The sequence below is a fragment of the Lutjanus erythropterus genome, chromosome 15 (assembly GCF_056507025.1).
Source record: "Lutjanus erythropterus isolate fLutEry1 chromosome 15, fLutEry1.hap2, whole genome shotgun sequence".
Taxonomy (NCBI): Eukaryota; Metazoa; Chordata; class Actinopteri; order Lutjaniformes; family Lutjanidae; genus Lutjanus; species Lutjanus erythropterus.
In genome coordinates this window covers 6,921,425-6,938,223 of record NC_139331.1, presented here as the reverse complement: position 1 = coordinate 6,938,223, position 16,799 = coordinate 6,921,425, and the positions used below count along the sequence as shown (strand labels likewise).

Sequence of the window (16,799 nt, the reverse complement as noted above, 5' to 3'; positions counted from 1 at the left end):
ATTATACACTCGTTTTGAATTTGATGCCTGCAGCACATTTCAAAAAGTTGAGACAGGAGCAACAAAAGATGGTTTAAGAACCACACTAAACTGGAAGGAATGTAGGGATTTCACCATCTGTGATCCATGTTATTATTAAAAGATTCAGAGACAAGGATGATCCAGGTATGTTGGGTGGTATGGGAGTGTGTTAGTGCTCATAGCATCATGGCTAACTGTCACATTAATGCTGAATTGATGCAGCCACCCAGACAACATCTTTTTCAGAGATGTCCCTGTTTTTTTCAGCAGGACAGTGACTTCATGGTAAAATAGTTCTGGTACTACACTGACCTGCCTGCAGTCCAGATCTGCCTCCCACTGAAGGCATATGCACTGCATTATGAAGCGCAAAATACAACAACAGAGACCCTGGATGGCTGAGTCACTGAAGGCATAATGTCACAAATGCTGACAGAGTGTTATTATTATAATTATTATTATTATGTCATAAATTAGTTATTATTCTTAGGTCTTTCTACTCAAGTCCCAAGTAAATTTTGAGTTGAGTCTTAAACGTGAGTTTTCAGCCTTACTGATTTATAAAGTTACCTGTTAAGCTAAGATAAGTTAAACATTAGCTCGCTAACTATGTTAATATTAACCTTGACTTAAACCTTGAAATGTCAAACACAGTTGCAGGTTGTTGCATGCTGGTTTTGTTTTTTGTCGACCACCAAGTAATTTTTGTACGCAAAATGATACCAGATCACTTTTGCTATCATTTTACTGGAGCTCAGTAACGTAGCGTTAGTTCTTCATGGCTCTCTTCTGCAACTTGATTGGATGCTGTTGAATTGGTTCAAAACAAAGTGGATCTGGGAAATGAAGTTTGTACTTGAATAGTGTTAACAGTAGCTGATTCAGGAAATGAATTCATTTGTACTTTTATCTTTGGGTTTGGGCGAAGCTATCAAGGATTTTCAAATCTAAAGTCTCCACAAACAACAACAACAACAACAACAGCGTAGTATTCTGGTCACTTCTAAGTAAGGGCTGCTTGCTTTGAGACAGACTGTCAAATGCAAAACAATTATTTAATTTAGCCCCAGAAATAATGCTGCATTCAAGTCCTGTGGGATAACAGATGCACTGACAGTGACGGGGAATATTTCCATGGTTACAAATTGCAAGCTTTCAGACCTTCAGAATCAATGGCTATTGTTGCTGAGATTCTGGGAGCATAGTACAACTGAAAGCAACCACTGGCTTACTGAATGCACACTGAGCTGTCTAATAGAGTTGATGGCGTGGGTGTGCATTAAAATAGCTTTACATTAGGGATCATTTACTGATCATAATAATTTACTGTATAATGGTTTTTCAGTGTTAATTAAAACAAATATAGTTATTAAAACAGTTTCAGACAATTGTGAGAAAGCCCTAAGATAGAAATTAGTTGTAAGACCCTGAAATTTTCTGTCCGAGATCCTCAAAAGGGAGTTCCTATCTGTGCTAATGATGAGGTGAGATTGAAGCAACAGACAGAGGATTTCTTGCAATGATCATGCTGAGAATAAAAGAACTAAGCAGGACCCCTACAGCTTTAAATGGTAGCAATAAAATACGTAGTGTGTTCGAGTAATGAAACGTGGGGATAAAATCTCACTGACCCTCTCCAGGTCTGTTTAATCAAAGAAAAGGCAGAGTCTTGGGACTGTATGTACATTGAATAAAACATGGTCTGCACCACTTTAGTTCTCGTGACGGGTCTGAAATGGACATTATGCAAAAATATAGGTATCTGGCTTGTCATTTCACATAGCCGAACAGCTACCCAGATGAGACATAAGATGATTGATGACTGAGTGCAAGGCTGTGACGAGAAATCACCCAGCACTTAATAAGATCGAGCAATTAATCAGAAACTCATAAAACTACACAGCTGTACACCCAAACTGCACTGACAGGCAAGGAACAAAAGACAAATTGGCTTATACTAAACTTGATCAACTATTTTCAATAAATTCTGCTACTACTGAGAACAAACTCATTGCGCAGGATGCATGAGCTGCTTCCTCTGTGCCAGGACACTCGGGCTGTGCACACCAGGCAGCTGATCAGCCCTGTATCTGGTCTGACAGGGGAACTGAATGCCCTGGGAAAGGGGACCGAAGACGGAGGTACGGGCAGTGGTGAGGTCTCTCAGTCCAAGCAGTCACACAGAGGAGCAGCCGGGGACTGGGGAGGGAGCAGTGGGCCGCAATGGAGGAGAGGGGTCCGCTGGGGGTGAGGAAGAGGAATGCAACCTGGCAAAAAAAACCAACAAAACACCTAAAAATGTAAGGTCGGTACAAAAAAAAAAAAGAAAGAAGGAAATAGAGCATAAAGAAGGTCATTTTCTTTAGGTTATGGTGACTGTGAATGTTCAGTTTTGTTTGGCTGCAGTAAATTTATGTTCAATAAGGGTGTTTTTCTTCGCTTAAGATTATTGAATGGAAATAAAAACTAAATGCATCCCCCAAACAGTTTTACTGTCGCGTCTCCTCCTCACCACAATAATAGCAGCCAGCTGTGCGCACCACTGGGCCAATTAACACCTTCCTTTCAAACGTATTAAATACAGACACAGTCACTGCAAATTCGCAGTGCATGTGTTAAATTAACCTGTTCACATTTTCTCCTCCCAACATTTTGCAGACCAGGGTAGAATTGCCCCATGTTGCATATTCATTAAGGCACACATGCTAGAGGGACAGAACATTCTGAAAGACGCAGTCCTCAGTGCACACTGTTAGTAGATCAGTTTGCACATTTGTCAGCAGGTGATAAAGTTTACACACAGACAAACCTTTATTAAATCAGGCCCATAGAGTCCTCCTCCCTCCTCCTGCCGGGTTCTTGCATGTTGCATCATGTGTGATCTGCCCCTCGGGTGCAACAGTCCGATGCAGGATGCTGTGGAGCAGGTCTCTTTGTGTGGGCACAGCAATTTCTGATTTCCCATTGTCTGTCCAGCCTCATTTTGTCTTTTTCCATGCATGGCTCTTTTCCGCTCACCACCTCTGCTCCCCGGGGTGGTCTCCCATGGTGGTGCATCCAGCTGATCTGTCTGCATGTTTGAAAAGATGCAGATTGCTGTTGTTGATTGCCTCAGGGGCTGCTGCTCTGCTGCTAATCCAAACTGCACATTTTCATTTTCCATTGCCTAGCATTAATAAAAAAAAATGAGCTACCGGTTGCTGCATCTACAAGCACAGCTGCTGCCACAGTAATCAAAATCGAAGGACAGAAATTGGAAAGGAGAAATTTGATTGAGATTAAAGCTTGCTCAACTGTTATTGGAGCATGGAGCAAAAATCAAGGGGACAACGTGACCAGTTCCCTTTGTCTGACTTAACATTTTCAATATCTTGATTTTGCATCTTTTGTGAATGAGAGAAATTAAAATACTTTAATCTATATAATTACAGACTTGCTTTAAACTGACGTCGTTTTCAACAAAAGGTGGTAATTTTGCACTACTGGTGTATTGACAGCCTATATTTATGGTGTAGCAAATGATATTGATTTTTGGGAATATTATTCCCTATAGCTCTGTCCCTGATTTTACTCTCTACTCATGCGGGGGACTGGAGAATTTCATAGTGGCAGTATGTTTTCTGCACGTTTGTTCTGTCCTCTAAATCAGCTGGCTCTGCCCATATCAACTCTGTGAAAGATTTTCCTGTTTTTGTGACGTCTTTTCCGCATCATCTTTCCAAACATGTCCTGATTAATTCTTAATAGAAGCATTTACATGTAGCGGAGTTTAGAGCCAGCTGCTGTAACGTGTGTGTTGGGTATCTGCCTGAAACCTTATAATCAGCTTTTATGATGAGCTTTTAAAGAAAATACAAATGTGCAGATGTAGATGCAGGATATAAGATGGTATTTCCTGTGCTATTATCTACTTGATAAAATGCACCTGTGTCTGCAGGGTAGCTATGCTGTAAGGTTTTAGTCTCTTCTTGTGTTTGAGCTTTTCCTATCTGAAAATTTGCCCAAGGTAAACATTATCTACACTGTGATTGAAAGGGATATACTATATGTGCCACTTCCATGCCCCACCCCCCACCCCCACCCCACTTGTGTTGTGGTTAGCTTGTAGATTTTCTCATTTACAATAGGGCTTCAGGGTGTAACCAAAAATATGTGAAGGGGAACCAATCGTTTTTATTGGTCACATCGTAATGTTTTGTTAGTGCCAGCAGGCACAAGAAAATCTTTGCTGCCACAGCAGGAAAAGGAAAAAAAGAAGAAAGAAAAAAAGGGAAATATAAACATGTTGCGATCATCTACAGGCTAAGGCCATTTCATACACAAGGCCATTTGTTTGTCACCATTATTAGAGAATCCAGTCTGCAGAGTTGTTCATACATTTAACTGCCAACAGACCAATATGTGCCGCTGTATTTATATTTTATTTTATTTATTTTTCCCTTTCTTTGTTAAAGGCTTTTCATGCATTTTCTTTCATTATTGCCACTGTCTTTATTCTGAGTAGTTGTATCCTGTTGGGGTGAAATTGATGGGGTGAGAGAGTGGGTACAAATGGGTGGTGGGAAAGGGGAGGGCAGTTTTTTTTTATATTTTGAATACTATATGATGCATCTGTATTACAAGAATGATTTGAAAATTCAATAAAGAGCTGTTTAAAAAATGATGTATGAGGTATTTCTCTACTGAATTATTTTATGATTGAATGCAGTATTTATACGACTCCGGCAAAAGCACGACTGTCAAATTTGCATAGAAATACAAGGTAGCGATTGTGGGTTCAGTCCTCCTTGGTTTGCCAGCTATAGTAGAACTGAACTGCTCGCTTCACGCACCCAGAATGCAAATTAAAATTTATGTAGAGACAATTGTCTCAGAAGTGCAAACAATATTTATCTCAAACTCGCCTTCTCTCCGTCTCTCTTCCAGGAATCATGTCTGCCACGGGGAACGGCTATGTCATTTATATGACCATCAAACGCAAGACCAAGTTGAAGCCTCCTGAGCTCATGACTGTTAATCTAGCCATCTTCGACTTCGGCATATCAGGTACGCCCCCGATGTGTGTGTGCAGTCATTTTAACACAAAAACAGACTCAAGCTTTATTCATGCATGTTGTTAACTAATCTGAGCTATTTGTTGAATTGTAAATGAGCCTCTAATGTGCCAGTTGTGTTCCCTAAAGGAAACACATCTTGGTAGGTTTACAGTTAAAATAGCGACATTGCAGTGGGGGATCTGGGCTGTGGTTGGCTAAGCAGAGCAGGAGAGTTAGCTGGGGGTTTGGATGGGAAGCTGGGTTGTGGCTTTCTTAACTGAGCAGAAGGGTAGCTTGAGTTTGAGCTGGGGCTGGGCTGAATGAAGGTGGCAAGTGAGTCCACAGAGGGGATGAACGGGGTAGGGATCAGAGGCAGGAGGGCTGGAGACCAGCGCCGAAGGGGAGCAGGTGGAATAATCAGGCACCACGATCTGGCAAGGCGCATGTGGCAGGGTTGGGTCTTTGTAGAGGTCTAGATGGTGCTGTAGCTGGTGAGGCTCTGCTCCGCCTCCGGTGCACCTGTCTCCACTCACACAATCACACACACACACACACACACTCACGGAGAAAGAGACTCTGTCTGCTAAGCAGAGGCAGAGGGCATGACCATTACATAATCAACCGATTGCACACTCTGCAAAAAGAACAAACGTAAGAAAGAATGAAGGAAAATGAAAAGATGATCACTTACTCTTGAGAATTGGGGCAAAACCTTATTTTGACGAGCTTTTTGATTTTTATTCCTCAATTTTGCAGAAAAATATATTTTAAAACATTACACTCTTGCCTATTAAACCTTTACTTTAAAGGGCCAACATTTCCATAAGAAAATGTATTTTAAAACAAAGATGATTATAATAGCACACCTTTGCTATCAGAAGGTATTGTTAGTTTTAGATTTTGAAGGCTTTTAAGGCATTTTTAAGTTGTTTGAGGTTATGATTCTCGTCTGGGACAGGTGCTTCCTTGCACAGAGCAAGTTTAGAAATTAAAAGAAGATTTAATAAAGAATAAATAAACACCAAAAAAGGCCATTACAATATTACTGTCCATGTAGAGTAATGCATTACACTATATGTGCGTAACATTCACAGCAGAAGTTCTGGACAATATGAAATGGAAGAGAGTGATGTTGTTTCATAGCTGTATCACCTATACGATACAATATGATATACTTTATTGTCCCCATAGGGAAATTTGTTTTGGACTCAAATACTGCGCACAACATGCCTCCACAGTAATAAAATAATGCAACTCTACCTCATGTCTGCAGCTCTGTGCAGGCTGGCGTCTCAACTGTGTCCCATGTGCGTACCCGTCACCTGAAGTGTTTATTGATGCCCCATTTTTCTGACAAAATGCACGTAAACGTGAGGTTGATGTCCAATAAAAAGACACTGGATAAATATGTTTATCTACATTTTGCAACCGAGGTGAAGCAGTGCACTGCTCTCTGCTCCAGTTTGTAATGTAGGCTGGAATACCTTTGCAACTAACAGTGGCCCACATTTCCCATCATGCCTATAGTGCTGGACTGAGTAGTTTGTTAAGTTCGCTGTTATATGATCCAAAATCCAAATGTTACTTTTTGTTAGTGTTCATAATGTGTCGTTCAAAACATGGTGGTTTATGTTGGTAATTGTGTTTTAACCAGTAGTGAGATGGTTATTATACGTCTTGACACCAGCTGACACCAGTAAAAAGTAATATATTACTTTTGTGTGCATATGTACATATGTACTTTTGTGATGATTACAGTAATATATTAACTCCAGCAGTTAATGTGTTGCCCCTAACATTGCTAGTGAAGACATTAAATATTTTTAGTAAAATAAAGATAATTTAGTGTGCAAAGTTTGTGTTTTATTACCTCATCCTCTTTCTCATGCATCTGTAGTTGAAGATGTACAAAAGCCCTTCAATATGGTGGCCCAAAGTGCTAAACCAACTGCAACTGAGGAAAACACATGCAAACAGACAAAGCACAAGCAAATGAAGAAAACATCTTTAGCAACACTTGACAACACTTTGCAGCTAGAAAAGGCAAGCTGCAGTCAGCAGCGGCAATAATGAAAACTCTTTCCAAGGAGATGACTTGTGAAAAAACAGAAAAGATATCAAATCAATTTTCCAACATAGCAGGCTTCAGTAATTTCATGAATGAACAGCCATGACAACAAAGCGTGTCCCAGCCATGTCCCCTGGAAACAGTTTGTCATATGTGCCACTTACAGTGTGTTTCTGTGTTTTGGGCGTATTTTCTCACTTCACAGCATTTAAAGATCTTGTCTTGATTTGTTTGAGGTCTGTCAGTTTGCATGTGTTTTCTTAAATTGCAGTAAGCTGAACTCTCAAGACCATTTTACTTGACACAAGGACTATAATGACATTTTGAAGGGAAATGTTTTACTTCAACAAAAGGATAACTAACACTTTTGCATATTTATAGCGGTTGTGGTTGTGACTGGGGATCCAATGAAAGTGTAAGTCAAAAAAAACAAATTCCCTCTTGCTTTGGCAGCAGCAGACTTAAGCTAACCAATTCAAGCCTCCACAGTACATTCAAATTTATGTAGAAACAATCTGTGACTGGTGTCTCAGAAGTGCAAATGATATTTTTCTCAAGCTGGATGTCTCTGTCTTTCAGAGGAATCGTATCTGCAACAGGGAGAGGCTTTATTTAACCAACCAGCACAGAACCTGGACATTAAAAAGTGATTAAAGCACACATGATTGGGACATGTTTGTGGCCCCATTAATAAAGCGTACATTTTAGCCCATTTTCCAATGTTTGGTTGGTCGTTACGCTCTTGTCCAACCAAATTCTCATTGTTTGGATGCTAGCTGGTGCTATTTTAATAAGGAGAGAGAAGCTTAATCCATCACTGATGGGGGCAGGACATGTCCAGACCTGATGAGTGACAGACTATTTACTGAGCATTTTCTGCCTCCAAACTAACTGACACCATGTCAAATGCCAGCACAAACCGCTAAATTGGCCCTCAGCTGTGGAGGACAGAAAACCCGAGAGGATAAAAAGTTTATGGTAACGATTCAAGCTCAATGATGGATAAATACCAGCTGTTCACAATCCAACTTTGAACTGGATAGCTCTAGGTTTTGCTGTGTTTTATGCTGTTTCAGTGTTTAATTTGCAGGTTATCATGTTGAATTTGGCACCAGTTTGTTGCCAATGTGGCTATTCCCACAGGCTGGGCCGATGTCGGACTATTGACTATTGAGGGACAGTCCCGAGAAACTATATGAACATTAAGCCTCATTTGAAGCAACTGTAACCTTTTATCATGTTGCTTTTTGTGGAAGTTTATACTGCAGCATGAGCGGTGTTAGCTTTTGTTGAAGACTTGGTGGAAATTATGTTGACCAAGATTTTCCTTGATTGACTGCACCCATCTTCATCACTTTCCCTGAAGTGACAGGTCTTGAAGTGAAAGGTTTTACAAATTTTCTTCAACAGCAACAAATGCAGAAGACCTGAATATAAATTGGCATGCAAAGGTTGTCAGACAGCTCATTTTTATCCCATCCAGTGCTTCTTCATACATGTTGCATTAGGTCATTATTTGCCTTTTCACCAATTCATTTATTCATTCTCAGACTGTCAGAGTAATGAAGTGATTTCCCTTCTCATAGTTGTTTCCACTCTTGGTAAGATAGGTTTGTTTCCATTAACTTTCATTTTGGCTTTTCTATTTCACTAAATTATTAACTTTCTCCCTTATTATTGACAAAACTGACATTTTTTAAGGCTGACTTATTTGTTAGCACACAGTTTAGGCCTCAAGGAAAAACTTTGACATTTAGATTATTTTCTGTCTTTTCCTTTTGTTCGATGATCGTTTGACACTGTTCCTACATGTAAAGGTCACTTCAGTTGTCTTGGGAAATAGTTAAAAAATGTCTTTCTTTTAAGCTCACCTTAGGACTGAGGCAAGGTGTTTGGAAGATGTGAGCATTTACCAGATAGAGAGGAATTGAAATGAAATGAAAAGATGCTATCAAGATGTATGATGGGAAAGAGGACCGAGGACTCTGTTGTCGTGGAGGTGCTACAACATTGGCTGAGCCCGTCTGTGTTTGTATTAGGGTGCCCAACTGGAATGTCAAAAATTTTATGGCAATGCAGGGTTTAACATTAACTATCGCCCATGGCCCCAAAAGGCTACTTACTGGGTGGTCACCAAATATTCCATGTGGGTTGCCCCTACATCCCTCCAGTTCCACATCATGATTCCTTTTGGTTCAACAGTCTATGAAACCAGCCAACAGTACTCATCATTGGCTAGCTCCCGCTCCCAGTGCTTCAAAATATGAGTGTCTATCCCTGCAATAGTTGTTGCCACATTTCAGTTTGCACCAAAGTGCTGGACTGACTGACCATCCCTACAGCCATTCTGCTCACATTTTCTGTTTACACCATAAACTTGCAAGTAGCTAACTTGATTACAATTTGAACTTAGTAGAGTGCAGATCCCTGGCAGGCAACAGTGGGTGAAGCACCTTCTGCAATGCCACCACAACTGCCAGACGCAACCATCAGAGCATAGTCTGTATGTAGTTTTCAGTAAGATACATAGAATAGTGTAATTTTATTGTAACTGTGCATCTTCGGTTCAACAAACAATAAACTGGATGATAAACCTGAACTAAGCACAGTCATTTATTTAGAACATTACAAGTAACCATTGAATCCACAAGAGTCTCAGCTATATATTAATACCCAATATATGCAATTCAAGTACTGCTTAGGGACACCAGAATGTAGGAATATCCAATTACACCATTTGTAGAATCAGCAAAAATAACACATATATACTGTATGCAAAAAACTGCATGGTTTTTGCCCCAAACTGCAACGGATTAGCATAAATCAGGCATGTCTGTAAAGGGGAGACTCTTGAGTACCAATAGAACCACTGCCTAATTTGACAGTTTGATCTGAGTTCTGTGAGCCTGATCTGAGTTTCTCTGCTCTGGGCAGACTCACTGAGAATGTCAATCACGAGGTAGTCACGCCCTAAAGTTTACCCTGCTTTATCACCTATTTTGCTCTACACAGGACCATAAACACCCTGATTTCTTTTGGTCCAACATTCTAGAAAACCAGAAAACAGCATTAGTCCTTGGCTAGCTCCCGATATGTCGGGGCTACTGAAGTTTGGGTTTACTAAGCTTATTCAAACTGCTAATGTGATCCTTACAGAAGGACAGAAGAATGGGATTATGAAAAATGAATGAGCAATGAAAATGCATGAAATGAAAATGTAGGAGTCTTAGCTTTGCTTTCATATCGAAGTATTGCAATTCCAATACTGTTTAGGGATCCTAGTATGCAGAAATATACAAATAAACTATTTGTAGATAAGCGAAAATAACACATTTATACTGTATCCAAAAAACCCTGCACGGTTGTTGCCTCAAACTGCATGGGATTTACATAGTGATTATGTTCATAAAGGGCAGACTATTGGGTACCAGTAGAACCCATTTTTATTCCGATATCTTGAGATCAGAGTTGAATTGACCCCTTTGAAAATGGCCATGCCAGTGTTTTCCTCTGCAAAATTTAGCCTAAATTTGCAGCGTTCTTTAGCCCCCTTAAAGACAACCTGGCATCACATGGTAGCTTGGTATCAATTGATTCCTCAAGTCGTTTTGGGTACCATTAGAACCACTGACTAATTTGACAGCTTGATCTGAGTTTTGTTAGCCTGGTGCATTGTACTTGGCAGACTCACCAAGAATATCAATCACAAGGTAGTCATCCTAAAGTTTACCCTTCTCTGTAAAGGGCAGACTCTTGAATACAGATAGAACCCATTTTTGCTCAGATATCTTGAGATCAGAGGTCAACGGACCTCTTTGAAAGTGCCCAGTGTTCCCTTTGCCAATATTGTGCCTAACTTTGCAATGCCATTTAGCTCACTTAAAAATAAGCTGGCATCACATGGTAGCTTGGTATCAACTGATTCCTACTACTACTTGATACAGATAGATGTAGCACTCAGACACACTCACGGCCACATGATCCCCTCCAGGCTTATGCCTCACTGAGATAATTATGCATGGTGCAAACAGTATGAAAGGTGTGTTTTCAAGTTTGGCAGATGCAGAAAGAAATAAGAATATCTTGACCTCAAATAGCACTTATATACCTTACATGATTTAGCAAGTGTGTAAGCCAGCAGACTTCTTGTATAGAACCTCTCATTCATACGCTGTTGCTCAAGGGGCTTTACATGACATCATCACATCAAAACATCTACAAATCAACCAGACAGAATGGAAATAATTTATTGAAGTGTAACGTAAATGGATTGGATGTGGTTTTATGGTTTTGTGGTTTGCTATTACAGCCCTCCGTGAGACTAAAATCAGTGATTTTCTATGGACGTATAATTATGAATGTGTGCTACAGTTTATTTTGAACCCATTTACCATGAGTTAAACATGATCATTGGAGGATGAAGTGACGAGACAGGCCATCTTGGTCTTTCGGCTTTTTCCTATATGATGTGAGTGCAACTGCACCGAATCACGAGACACTGAGGACCAGAGATATTTCCAGGTCAAGGTCAAATAATTTCCTACACTTGTTCCTCGTCAACACGCAGCTCAAAAAATGCAAAAAATCTAACTAAGATAAGCTCTTGGGATCTTAAGAAGTGGAGCAGCGTCAGTGTCTGCGATGTTGACCTGCATATGCCCTGCTATGCTATGCAAAGTCACGTCAACAGAGACCAAGTGAACAAAGCTGGGTTATCAGCTCATGGGTTTGCCCCGTAGCTACAGCAGTCCTGGCTCATAATAAAGGGTACCAAACACATCTTGTGATGTGAGTGAGGATATTGGTATGCAGAGAATAACTGAAGAGTTTTATTGTAAAATGGGTCATCCTACCATTTACTAGTACGTGCAAAAAAGTCGGAATATCTTGGTAAACTGAGGAAGTCATGCTGTGAGGGTGAGGGTGGCATGACTTAATCACACAGAAGGAGATGTTACCATCCATGATTTGAATTAGGGCTGACCTGAATACCTTGAAGCATCATGGTAATTACATCATAATTATGGTCAAAATCTGTATTCAAATGGGACATTTAAATTTTCATTGACAGAAAATTAATGGAGGCAGCCATGTGACGTCACCCATTGGTTTGTCGACTACTGTTTGGAAGCCTTAAGTTAAGCATTTTTCTGAAAATATTTTAAGTGAGAAATAAGCAATGAGGTATCTGTAATCCTAGTTTTGGGAAGCTCCGTTGGAAACTGGAAACACGACGGGAGACACCTAGTCATCACTAGAAGGGAACCCCAGACCCACCAAAGATGTGTTAAGTGTGATCATTCTAATCTGAAACCTTGATCTTTCTTTATTCCTAATCAAGTGTTTTGTCCCTAAAGCTCCCATCTATCTTAACCACATTATTGTTACATTATAAAACATAATTAGTCTGTTTAACATGCACAATGTATATCCGTATTTGTACACATGCTGATATGGTAGATTTTCAGGTCCTCAATAGAAAAAAGAAGGTAAATAGGAGATAAGAGAGTATGTGGTAGCAAATAGTCTCTAATCTTAGTTTGTTTAGTTTGAGTTATAGTCATAAACCTTTTTCCTTTCAGTTTCAAAGGATGAACAAAGAAACATAACTACATCCGGAGAAGGAACAATAAATGGGAAAAACACATAGAAATAAATGAAAATGCTTGAAGCAATTTGGTTTTATATCACATTACAGTTAGATATCTAGACACTTAGCAGAAATACAATAAATTACAGATCCTTCAATTCATTATCTTCTAAAATCAGCTCGCAGAGGTCTGACATATTGCACCCATTTTTCCAAATGTCATATAAAGATGTTCATCTGTTCACAGAAAAAGTAGATCTTAGAAATCTCCAAGCTTTCATAAAGTTCCGTCCATATCCATGTGCATATCTGATGTTAAGCATTAATGAACCTTTAGACTAATAATTAGAATAACAACATGTGTGACCAGAAGTTTAATGAGGAATGTATGATAGCTCTTGTTGCCCTCATCTCCATCAAAGCTTCCAATATTCACTGAGGCTTCAAACTAAAAATGGCATTCAGACAGCTCCAATTTGATTTGATTATATTTTATTCCTCCATGAGTTCCACAGCTCTGCAAATATTTATATTAAATTGTGAAAAGCAGTTTAAGTGACTCAACATGTTCGGCCTTTGAGGAATCATTTCATCTGTTAATCAGATCCTTATGTGTGAAACCCTGACAGTTCCCCCTCATGGTAGCCTATCATATATACCCTGATCACATCTCAGTGAAGTGGTGCTCCATTTAAAGGCATCACCCTCACACGTATTCAACACACTAACACACGCTTCGCTGCAGCTGCACAGCTGGTATCTGTACAGTTTGTGCAATGCAGACATTTATGCCGCAGCGAATAATAATAATAATAATGATAATATGTCAAAAATGTCATCTGTATGACGGCGTTTGATCAATGTGGTACTTTAATTGCTACTTTTTCATGTCAGATCAAACAGATGCTGGTGATCACTTTGGATGCTGGTGATTAGGCTGGTCACAGAGGCATGATCAAACACAAGAAATGGACATCAGCATTCATATATACAAAAGATCACCATCAACTTACACCATCGCAATGATCGCAAACCAGTAATGTAAATTCAGTTCCTTCCACCTTTGGAAAGCAGTAATAATCTCCACTGCTGTTGTGTGTAGGGATGTTCATGACGACTAGTTTCCCTGTTGATTAAACTCAATTTAATTTAGACTAGTCAAATAGTCTAACAGTAAATAAACACTCAGAACTCAGTTAAAATTGAGCACAATTTATTAATTAATAATGTTAAAGACTTACTGGGAAAATGTTGTGTGTATTAAGAGCTATTTGAAGCCTTTTATCACAGTTTACAATCGCCAAATTGTATTTTAAATGCTGCTAAAATGCGTGCCACTTTGTGCTGTGCAATTACAGCAACATCACAAATTAACCTACAAAACTCACTAAATGCTTCACCTTTTCAGAGCAAAGATGATCAGTGTTGGCAGGTAAATGACTTGGTGTTAGCTGCTAGCCTGCTATACAGTGTGGCTAATGTTAGCAGTGCTAGCAGCAGCAGCAGCTGCTCTGCTTGCAGGTTAACGTCCGTGTCTGTGCTGAATGTGGTCATATGTTGCTCCAGTTGAGTGATTATATACCAGTTTATTCTGTCACAGTCTACATTCAACATTATTTCCATTTTCTAGATTAAAACAATGTCACACTGTGCTGGTTTTAAGAGCTGTCATCTGTCCAACTAAATGCTTATGGCGTACGGTGAGAGGGGCTGCTGTCTGATGGGACCGCAGCACCAACTAGTGGTGGGCAGCTGCATAACATCTTTGAGGCAGCAGTTAACTGACATTGTGCATGAATGAAATATTGATAAACAGTTTAACCAACTAGTCTTTCTGGTGTCAACTAGTGAGGGTGGCAACTTTAAAGTGTGTAGTCAACGAATGGCGAATCTGTAGTTCTGTGTTATGTATGACACAAGCATTGCTCTGTTGATTGCACCTACCTTTTCCCACTACTCTGTAGTCTTCTGACTCAGCCTATTTATCTGTTGGATGCGGGTGATGAGCTCTTAAATGATTAAAGTCTGAATGGTTTTCCTCTTTCATGCCTTCCATAATTGCTTTCACCTTTGTTATTCTCGTTTAGTCTTTATTCTCTGACTACTTTAATGACTTAAATGCAGTCGGACCTGCGTACGTGCTCTGCCTTTCATGAAGAGCACCTTCCATTCAGCACTCTGCTAAATTTTCTTGTCAGTAATATTTATCTTTGTAGTGCAGAAATAAGAATAAACAGCAGCATCTAACCTTTCAGAAAGCATGCCATCTATATGTCTGTCACAGTGAAGTTACTCATATCAAAGATGTATGCATTTCTTTTCACACACCATTATAATATCAAGATACTGTGTATTTGCCTCAGTGTCCCTTGTTGCTTTGATGTCAGTGTATGACATGCTTGGAGTGCTTGTTATTCCAGAGATGGCTCTCTGTGGAAGATGATGAGATATGGAGGCTGATCTTTTGGACCAGCAGGTGCTGGAGTCCTGCAAAGCTTTGGAGTAATGTCTTTCTTATCAGGGATGGTGAGGATCAAAAACAAAATGATCCATCTTGTCTGACAGAGGCACTGGACTTAATTTGAATTGAATGTCTTGCAGAAATCAGTTTTACACCACCGCATACAAAGAATCTTAAAGCCTTGAACATGGTGTACTATTCATTTATTCACAAGCTCTCAAATGTGCTCTCATTGCTGCATCATAATAGCAAGCTTGTTTTCTTCAAACTACAGCAATTACTTTACCCTCCTGACAACTGTCAAACTGTTCTGCACCCCAAAATCTCACTTTTTTGGGGGGGAGGAAACTGCCATTCTGAATTTGCATAATTTCCTCCAACACAGTTCAAAACAGCTGGGACAGGACCAACAAAAACGGGGAAGCTTGTGGAACGCTCAAAAACAGCCGTTTGGGACATTCCACAGGAAAGCAGGTTAATTGGTAACAGGCGAGTATCATGACTGTTTATGAAAGGGCATCCCCAAAAGGCTCAGTCATTCACTGCTTTGTGAAAAAAAAGTGTGGGGAAATAGTTCAACCGTTTGAGAACAACATTTCTCCACAAGCAATTTCAAGGAATTTCACCATCTACAACCCATAATGTTATTAAAAGATTCAGAGAATGCAGAGAAATCGCTGCACTCACTGCAAGGGCAAGGCTGAAAAACTCCCTCAGGCAATTCTGCTTTAAAAACCAACATGAGTGTATAAAGAGTTATGACATGGGCTTAGAAACTCTGTAGAAAACCAATGTCAGTAAACACAGTTGGTCATGCATGTTAAGACTCTCCCATGCAAAGTTAAAGCCGTATATCAACAACATCCAGAAGTGCTGCAGACTTCTCCGAGCCCAGAGTCGTCTGAGATGGACTGAAGCAAATTGTAAAAGTGCGCTGTGGTCTGACAAGTCCACGTTTCGGATTGGTTTTGGAAATCATGGACATTGTTGTCCTCCAGGCACAGTAAAAGAGTAGAGAAGAGTAAAAGGACCATCCAGACTGTTACCAGCACTAATTTTTATGGGGGTGTGTTAGTGCCCATGGCATCATGGGTATCTCATATCTGTGAAGGTCCCATTAATACTGAAAGTTACATATATGTCTTGGAGTAATATGCTGCCATTCAGACGTCTTTTTCAGAAACAATGCCATGAGATACAATGGTATGGCTTCATAGTAAAACAGTTCTGGTTCTAGCCTGTCTTTTTTCTTCAATATTTAACAGTTTCAAGTGGCTTTTGTGGTGTTCCTTTGTCAGAACTGTGGCTGGGAGATTTCTGCTTCTAATCTTTATCCTGGCCCTTAATAATAGCACACTGTAAATGTTAACAAGCCTTTGGCTTTGGCAGAGTAACTGGACATGAACAGGAGAATAAATCCTCTTATGTGGCTGTAAACACAACACATGGGTCCTCTGATAACTACATTACTGTCTGTGGCCTCACAAAGAATTTAGAGCTGAAGAATCTGAGGGTGTATTTAATCTTTCAGAGTCCTTCAAAAGACCTCAGTGCTACTGCAGAGGTTCATTGTTCCTAACTACTCACAGTACAGGTGGCCAGTCTTTAAAATACTGATCACAT

The 16,799-nt window shown here is 39.8% G+C and overlaps 1 protein-coding gene across 1 annotated transcript in view; it reads left to right on the top strand.

Annotated features, from left to right (window-relative positions):
* Positions 1-16,799, top strand: part of opn5 (opsin 5) — an 81,182-nt gene that overhangs the window by 46,761 nt on the left and 17,622 nt on the right. The window contains exon 3 of the mRNA XM_084737510.1: positions 4,948-5,067. Coding sequence (XP_084593636.1) covers positions 4,948-5,067 — 120 coding nt within the window. The remainder of the gene's footprint in view (positions 1-4,947; positions 5,068-16,799) is intronic.